This window comes from Poecilia reticulata, linkage group LG7, assembly GCF_000633615.1.
Source record: "Poecilia reticulata strain Guanapo linkage group LG7, Guppy_female_1.0+MT, whole genome shotgun sequence".
Lineage (NCBI taxonomy): Eukaryota > Metazoa > Chordata > Actinopteri > Cyprinodontiformes > Poeciliidae > Poecilia > Poecilia reticulata.
Genome location: NC_024337.1, coordinates 27,290,904 through 27,300,224, shown reverse-complemented (window position 1 = coordinate 27,300,224; position 9,321 = coordinate 27,290,904). Strand labels below are relative to the sequence as shown.

The following is a 9,321-nucleotide window of genomic DNA, read 5'->3' as shown; positions in this document are numbered from 1 at the left end:
GGAATAAAAACAATAATTTAATTTCTCTTTATTAGGGGAAACAGATGAGCTGTTTTTTGGTCTTATGGGGAAAAGAAGCTCAGACTCAGGTGAGTGTTATAGATCTCAGGAGTACAATAGCTGCTGCCCTGATTTTTTTCATTGGCCATCTAAGTTCCTCTTTCCGGTTCTAGTACATAGACAATATGAGACTTGTAATCTGTGCTCCTATAATGAGTCTTTTTGTCTGCTCTCTCTTAGACAATAGTCCCTGGAGAAGAGAGTATCCAGAACGGAGAGGAATTTTTCTCAACAAGTTCAGACTGAGGTGAGTTCTCAGGATAGCAGATAGCTTTTACAAAGCCCTACATAAATATATATGAATATATATGTACACACGCATAGTTGGCTGATTAATAATTTCTGCATATGATATATATATTTTTTTTTTGTTTGTCTTTTTCAGGTCACTTCAGGGGCTGTAGACAGTCACACATTTTTCAGTTTGGCTTCAATTGAAAATCGCAGAGGAGCACAAACGGTCAACAAGTCTGATGGAAAAACAGCCAAGCAGCTGGTTGATGAAAGTAACCATAAACCAAGCAGATTGTAACTGTTTTACCTGAAAGACAAAGAATAATTACAAGCAGTGGCGGCTCCAGAGATTTTTTTTTTTTTTTCTGCAGGTGCTTACGGGGGCTAAGCATTTTTAATTTTTTTTTACTGAGGGTGCTGCTAAGGATCATTTGTTCGTAAAAAGTTCCCAACACACACAAGCAAGCACAAATAGAGGCACACTCGAAACTCAGACATCTTCAACAGTGACCAATAAAGTGTATATAGCAAATATGTGGTAATCTGCTACTTAAAGATGCAGTATGCAACTTTTACAAAATATATATATATATTTGTTGAAACTGTCAATATGTCATGTCACTATGGTAGTGGTATGTTATGGTATGGGTTGACAATATGGCTGAGAAACGTGATGATATGTTAACAGTCGACATAAATGATTATTGATCATTTTTTTTGTTTTAAATATCTGAAATACTGCCAAATTGGAAATGTGACCTTCCCTGCTTTCTCCAGTTTCCCTCTTGAGCTGTTGATCCCATCTTTGGAAAATTGGGTAGTAGAAAACAAACCATTTCTGCACTACTTGCTCCTTTCAGTTGTTTACCGGAAGTGAAAATAGGCTTACAAGTTCATTTCCAGTTACAAGATGGGATTTTTTTTTTTAAACTCAATATAATCATTGGTTGTCGTTTTTATTAATTGGTTGTGTTTTGTGAGGGAAATACCACAAAAACCACATACTAAAGAATAGTGACATGGATGAAGAAGAAAAAATAATAATTGATATATAAAATTATATTTTCTCGGGAGGGCTATGACTTCTTCAGGGGGAGCTATAGCACCCCACTGGGCCCCCCCTGGCGCCGCCACTGATTACAAGTCATATTTTCAGTTTTTATTGTTCTCTCTCTCTCTTTTTTTTTTTTTTGTTCAAAGTTGAAAATAAACATAAATTTCACATATTTTCTAGAGGGCTGTCGACATTAACCCGATAACACATTCGATTGATCTAAAAAAAAAAAATGTAACAATAATAATCTTATAAATGCAGATTAATGATGCTGACCTCTCTCACGGAGCGACGAACGACAGCGAAAGATAAACGTTTCCCGCAATACCAGACGGCAACAAAGGTTGAACTTTGTTCAACTTTCTTGTGCTGCGTCGCTTCACAACCCACGTGTGCGCATCTATGCGTACCAGCTCGAGATTTCACATACACGAATTATGCCGTGTATAATTTGTACCACCGCCTCATCGCACAAAATCAATGTAGAGGGACATTTTTAAATGAACGCGTAAAACAAGATGACTTCCGATAAACCTCCCTGAATACCAAAAACCTGGGAAACTGAGAATCTTCAGACATGTTTGGTTTGAGACAATTAGACACACATACAGTGGCGTTTTTTGATATGGACTATATGGACAGTTGCCCAGGGCAACATCAGTAACTGGTGGGGAAGCCAAGAACTAGAAAATAAAATATTATCTGCCAGTTGTCCCCTGAATACGTTTTCTACAACTTGTTTGCACGTAACTACATTACCTGCTAAAAAAAAAAACTTGATAATTGCTTGCATTTTAATTTGTTGGAGTGCAGCAGAAGGAGGGGCTTGCCCACAGGACCATTCCTGCAAGATCCACAACTGCATGCATAATGCATTTCGGGCTTACAATGTTAATCATAGTGATTAATCACAACGTTAGAGTGTGATTTATCTGATTACATCTTTAATCCATTGGCAGTACTATGTTTTTTATTATTTAATGATGGTGAATCTTTCTGCACGCTTGTGATTTGGAAATTCAATATGACATCACATGATGGGATTCACTGAAAATGTGTAATTATGTTTATCACCACTATGAAACAGAACAGCTTGCTTTTAAATGCACATTAGGACTTTAGAGCTTTGCGTCAGAGTCAAAAAGCATCTCTGCAGCACAGTTGCTGCTGTATCAAACATATTCTGCTCTGCACGCATTAAATATCGAGCTACTAATGAAAACAAACCAGAATTCAACACAGAAAGGTGACCAGGATCTCACAATATTTCAAAGTTTATGCATGTGATTTAAAAGGTTAAAACAGAAAAAGAAGTACATCACTAATTAAAATCAAAGTGGCCATACATATCCTGGATACGTCACAGTTTCACAATGTACTGCTGCTCTCCATTTAATAAGAAAAATGAAATTAAAATTAATGATGGCCTAAGTGAAAATGTTTCTGCATCACTACAAAAATTGCTGATTGGGTCACAAACCCAGGCGCAGTCAAACATGATTAAGCCAAAAGCGCGTTTTTTACGTTGGGTAAAAATATACCCAGGCAATACGCAGCTGCCACTGAGCCATAATTAATTTGTCTCCACTCCCACTGGGAGCGCTGTCTGAGAAATACTGTGAAATATTCTGAGATTATATCCAAGGGGGCCTCTCGCTCGGAAAGATAGCTGGAGATAGGCACCAGCAACCCTCCCGACCCCACTAAGGGACAAGGGTGTAAAGAAAATGGATGGATGGATGGATGGATGGATGGATATCCAAGGGGGTATTACAATATTACCATGGCCAATATACTTCACAGAGGGCAAAAAGGCTCCATCCTGGCTTTGATCACCTTGTCATAGGTGTGGAAGAAGCTGTAACCGGATCAGATCCACAGCAGTCGAAGATCCTTCAGCAGCGTAGGGAATCAGTGACGGTTGCCTTGTGCGCTTACAGTCTTATTTATGGGTAAATTAAAATTGGCGTCTTCTTTCCTGCCCCTCTCTGCTAGTGTCTGTTCTATGGTTCGGTTTCTGTTGACAAGCAGAGCAGGGGCTGCGCGACTGGTCGTGTCCATCACCTCCTGAGATACTTTAACGCCCACAGCAGCGGCCGTCTTTGTCTGCGGGTGCAGTCTCGGCCTGCGGTGCGTGGAGGGGAGGTAGCGTGGCACATAGCCATAAGCTCTCAGGTGGTAGGTGTAATACTCCAGAGTATACATTAGCTGTGCTTCCACATAATGGAATGACACGGCCAGGTCCGAGCAGCACTGTGGACCCTGACGGAACGCAAAAAGAAAAACGCATGTCAAACATACAGAATACACAATAAACATCATGCTTAGCATTTTAATATCAGCCAATCTCACACGAGAACAGCAATTTATGAGCAAGATGCAAAAGTGAGCATTGGCGTTCTCCTGTTAGGAAGACTTTAGTATGCTGCTCCAGTATATACTTAAAATTACTGCGTGAAATGAATAGTCTGTGGGGTTTATGTTCATGTTACTGCACTTTTAGTTTGAGAAAAACAGAAAAACTGCCATCTTCCTCCGAAAATTCACATCTGACTGAACAGCTTGTTCTTTTCCATTCATCAAAAACAATCTGAGTTTTCACAGCAAATAATTGGAGGGAGAGGTCGACCAAGAATTTCAGCTTATAATCAAATTAATTTATGAAGCCTTTCTATTTCTCCATGCAGTCTCTCATCCGCATGGCTTCTTCACCCGAAATGCCCTTTTCTAATAAGGCTAATCCACTCAGAGGATGTCTGCCTAATGGGAACTATCAGTAATTGGCTTTCATGTTGATTAGTTATACTAAGAGTTACGGCCACAGTTCCACTTTACAGTGCTGAACCCTAGTACCAGATATAGCACATGAAGGGACTTGCCTCAACAATCGGGTAGAAACAATAACTCCAGTACCAGAAGCTCTTGGAGAACTTTGTGGTGAGATGGTGCTCCGGCACAAACGGGTGGAAGGTTTCCCGATGCAACGTGTCTCTAGAGTCCCCTGCCAGGACACCCATCTTCTCCAAACACTGCCCCAAGGCCAGGTCTTCAACAGGGGTGGTGTGTGTGCAAGCCTCGGTCCGGAAACCTTCGACAAACCTTCTAAGGGCCTCCTTGCTGAGCACGTACCCCGCACCTCCGCTCATGTAGCCTTGTTTGGTGTACGGCTTAAAGCGTTTACCAAAATAGACGGGCTCTTCAGGAGTGTGGTTGGACAGAAGCCAACGCAGGTTATCGACCACCACGAAGGTGTCGTCATCAGCTTTAAGGAACCAGTCTGCTTCATTCACGTGATGCTCGTAGACGTACTGGAAGGCTCGGATGGTTTTCCAGTAGAGCTGGTCGCGGCCCTCTTTGGTGCCCAGCCCCACAGTGGGAAAGGAGGGGTCTTCCACAGAGCTCATGAACACCACGATGTTGCAGTGCCGACTCCAGGTGGCTCGGACATGGCTGGCCCTGCTCTGGAGGTTATACGGCCTCGTCATTACCCAGCAGAGAATGCGAACCCTCTGGAACAACATGTCTGCCACCTTGCTGTCTTCATCTAGATAAAGAGAAAAAGACACCGGTGTTACAATCCACTTAGGAAAATTCTTTTTCGTTTTGATAAAGGGAGACACGCAGAATCAATCAGAGAAATGTCGCATTTGTCTTTAGATATTTTATTTAGAAAATCAGAGTAAGTCTCAGAAATCAGAGTGAGAGAAGTAAAGGGGGAAAAAAAGAAGTGAAACTCAAACATACAAGGAGGTTCAGCTTTGAGCAGATTAAGCAATTAAACATTACTACTTTACTACTGCATTACTAAACATAACTAAAAATGCAACAGAAAAGAACAACACTGGCTATTTAACATTTAAATCTACTACAACATGCATGCACGGCACCTGCTTGGTGAGGGTGGAGCAGGTTGATGAGTGCACCTCCCTCTCTCCTCCAAATGGTTGGCCGCTCCCCTGCTTCTGTGGCTGTCTCCTGAGCCTCGGAGAGCACAGGGTAGCTTCGCTCGAACCACACCTGATGCAGGAAGAAGTACATGCTGCAGGTTCCCACCACTAAGCCCAGTGAGAAGGCCCATTTGGAGCTGGGGCCCTTCATGGTGAAAATCTCTCCTGTACTGCAAAGTCCCAACTTATAGCATGCCTATGTGGAACAAAAACACACTTTCAATCAGATTGATAAGCATCTTATTATTTCATTAGTATTAAACCCTCATGTGACAGACCTGCGAAAGAGGTCAATGGACAATAGGATATGGTGACGTGTCTTTAGAGCATTCTGTAGTTTTGCACCAGGTCACTCAGTCTCCTGAGTGATCCAAACACCAGCATGCCTTTTTTTTGGAACTCTGAAATAAGGGAGAACTATGCACTGAAAAAAAAAACTGTAAAAAAAAAACGGGTAAATGTACTGTAGAAATTTGAAGGAATTTCTCCGTTTTTTAGTTTTACAGGTATTTGTACTGTATTTTCCATTTTACGCATTGCATCATGGGAACAAGAACCTTCGCGAAGCGCGAAAACTGGTCAGACGACATTTCAAGCTCGCTAACCGAGCTTGAAATGTTGGTTAGCGAGACATTTCTCGCTAACCAACTGGTTGGAAGTCCAAAAGACTTCCAACCGAAGTTTGGACTTCGGTTGGATTAAGAGACGGAGTTACCTTTCTGCCACCTCCCTGGCAAAGTAAAATAAATAAAAACACATTCTTTTCAGTGAATAATGTTTTGAAATATTTGTAGTTGACTTCGTTTGACTTCGTGAGACTCCTGGCACAGTCTGTGGTGATTGCTGTATTACAATTCATGTATTTAACCGAATTCAAAGTACCGGCCATTTTTTCAAGTCAAACTGAACGGGGCGCGTGAAAGCTAACCGCTACTTATGTCTCAATCCTGCTTTTTAAAAATATCAAGCTGCAGTTGTCTTATTTGGTAACATGATTTGATGTCCCGGTTGTTAACATAAAAGCAGGTGGCCATTTAACTTCGGTAAATATACTTTCAATGTCAAGTTTGGGGTTTTAGAATATGGGAAATGTCACGGGTGGTGAGTATGGTGGGGTCGAACGACGAACAAACGTAAACTTGGGGGGAGCGAGAGCAGCCATTACACCAGGGGAGAGACGAACGAACGTAATGTGGGGGCGGAGGGAAACCGTTAGACCAGGGGACGACGGTAAGACTGGGGTGGCGACGGCTCGTGTTTCAGTCAGCGTTAAATTTGTTGCATGTTCGGTGCTCTAATCAGGCATGTTGAGATTAGGTTATGTTGATAAACTGTTACAATGGGTCAGAAGCTTCTTGCCTCATATAAATTGTAAGTTAGTGGCTTGTACATGCGGATAGTTAATTTTCATATTTCTGAAATAGGAACAAACATCACAGAGTAAATAAGTGATGTTTGCAAGAAAAATTAAAAAACCAATTGGGAGTTTTTACTGAAATGCCTACTTGCAAACTCATTATTGGTAATTGTAGCTTAGCTTAAAACTATATAAATAGTACTGTTCTAAATTTGTTGTCAGAACAAATAATTTCATTTTATTATTAAAACAAAAAAAAACTAATTGATTTAATTATTGGAAGACKTGCATGTTTTGGTGTTTATATTTCTTTCTCCTTATATGGTTATTTTGTTTCCTCTCCTCAACAGCTGCATCCAGACACTCCTGAACTTTTCCTGGAAAGCAACTAGGCATCTTTAAAATAGGTGTGTACATTTGTTTTTGTTTTACTCAACGTGTTAAACCTTTAGTTTAAATTAAGAAATATGTGGTGTTTTCTACAATAACGTAGGCATAATGTTTTGTTATGTGTCTTTCTAATAAAATCTAATGCAGCACTATGTAACTTATGATAATTTTTTTTACATATATGTTGAAACTGTCACTGTGGTGCTGCTAATCCCACTTCTCCCTGATCTCTTGCATTTGGCTACGCTGCAGCTAACGGAACCTCTCATGAATGTTAAGGCTAGTTAGCATGGACACCGATGACAGTCGATATCCAATCCAATCCAACTTTATTTATAAAGCACTTTAAAACAACCACAGCTGATACAAAGTGCTGTACAGTAAAACACAACATAACAATAAGAAAATAAATAAAAAAGAACTAAAAAAAAAACTCTTACAGTTTAAAAACGAAAACATACAATTTTCCTGCTGGTGTTGAAAGCCAAGTAAAATAAATGGGTTTTCAGACAAACTTTAAAAGTGGACAGTGAAGGGGCCTCTCTGACCTGCAAAAGCAAGGCGTACCATAACTTTGGGCCAATGACAGAGAAAGCCCTGTCCCCTCTGAGCTTCCTCCTGGATCTTGGTACCTCCAAGAGCAGCTGATCTGCTGACCTGAGTGACCGATAAGGTACGTAGGGGTGAAGAAGCTCAGAGAGGTAAGCCGGGGCAAGATTATGCAGTGATTTAAAAACAAACATAAGAATTTTAAAATGAATCCTAAAATATACAGGCAGCCAGTGAAGTGAAGCCAGGATAGGGGTCACATGCTCCCTCTTTCGAGTTCCTGTTAAAAGTCGTGCAGCTGCATTCTGCACGACTTTTAACAGGAACTCGAAAGAGGGAGCATAAACGGTTTTCCTGTAATGGTAAGTTAATTGACAGCATGAAGAGGTGCTGTCAATTAACTGACAGCACCTCTTCTGTCAGTTAATTGACAGCAGTTGTCAATTAACTGACAGGAACATGAAGTGTTTCTGTGTTAAACTTGAGTATCCATTCTCTTTGTTTATAGATTTTCTGGGCTCAAACCCTGAATGAGGTCGACTGACATGACGCAGACGAAGGTGAAGAAGCAGCTTTGCATTCCACCAAGATGGTTCAAGTCCCTTAATGAACTGAATGACTGGGAATCCATGGAAAATTTGAGCCTTTTGAAGTTTAAACGTGATTGATCATCTCATCAAACCTGGTGCACCAAGAACCTTTGCGTAGCACAAGAACTGGTCACAGAACTTTTCAAGCTCTTGGTAACTGGACCTAAGAGTTGGATTAACCTTTTTTTTTGCAGAACATAAACATAAAACGGACTGTTTTGTTTTATGTTCACAGAGACTAGAGGTAATGAGAGCACACACTCATGAATCCAGTGTCTTCCACTGTCGTTGGCATTAGGCTGGGTTTATGTAGCATTTGATTTTTAACTAAATATTTATACATGTATTTCATTTATTTTTTGGCATTTATTTTGAAGTATGTTGGTCCTGTTTACAACTATGATTTTCATGTTCCAAAGCATTTTTTTGTATGTTCCATCTTATAGTAATTAACAAAACTGTTCGACTACAAAGACTAGTCAAGATTGCTTTACATTTAATTTATATGTTGAAATTTGTATAGTAAAATGCAATAAATTAGTTGTGATGTGCAGAAGATAAACATTAGCAAGCTCAAGAATATGTTTAACTCTTAATATATAATAGCAATGTTAGTTATAAATACTAGATAACGTCAATTTATGGTCTTAAATTGCAAAATAAAGTCTGCAAATTGATTGTAGAATGGTTTCATTTTTACATCACTTTGCATGAGCTACTTTCAATCTAAGTGTTCTGTGTTCTACAACTACATTTACTGTGGACTTAGAATTTAGTTTTGTTTCAAAATTATATTAAGAATATATTAAATACATTAACTTTAATATATTTTACACTGTAATGAATATATGGTATAGAATACAGACTTCAATGGTTTGGAAGACAAAAGTATTTGGAAATGTCCAAAGTTTAAAAAAAAAGTTTGTGAATATATCACAAAAGAGTAAAAAGACAGAGAATTTCAGTTTTGGGTTAACAAAATATTGATAAATTTGACAGAAAAAACTTAAATTATGGAAAATATTTTGATGGAAATTCTGAAAAAATAAAATAAAATAAAAAATACAGAAAATGTCCTGGTAATTCTCTGCCAAGATATTTTCCAGTTTTTTTGCAGAATTTCCGTCAGAAGTGTCCCGT

General features: G+C 39.4%; 1 protein-coding gene across 3 annotated transcripts in view; it reads right to left on the bottom strand.

Annotated features, from left to right (window-relative positions):
- Positions 1-1,478: 1,478 nt before the first annotated feature.
- Positions 1,479-9,321, bottom strand: part of c1galt1la (core 1 synthase, glycoprotein-N-acetylgalactosamine 3-beta-galactosyltransferase 1, like a) — a 15,821-nt gene continuing 7,978 nt past the window's right edge. For all 3 annotated transcript variants that reach the window (XM_008413651.2, XM_008413652.2, XM_008413650.2), the window contains 3 exons: positions 5,236-5,491; positions 4,228-4,892; positions 1,479-3,610 (listed from right to left, as the gene is read on the bottom strand). In XM_008413651.2, the coding sequence (XP_008411873.1) occupies positions 3,260-3,610; positions 4,228-4,892; positions 5,236-5,446 (1,227 nt within the window). In that variant the 5' untranslated portion in view covers positions 5,447-5,491 and the 3' untranslated portion in view covers positions 1,479-3,259. The remainder of the gene's footprint in view (positions 3,611-4,227; positions 4,893-5,235; positions 5,492-9,321) is intronic.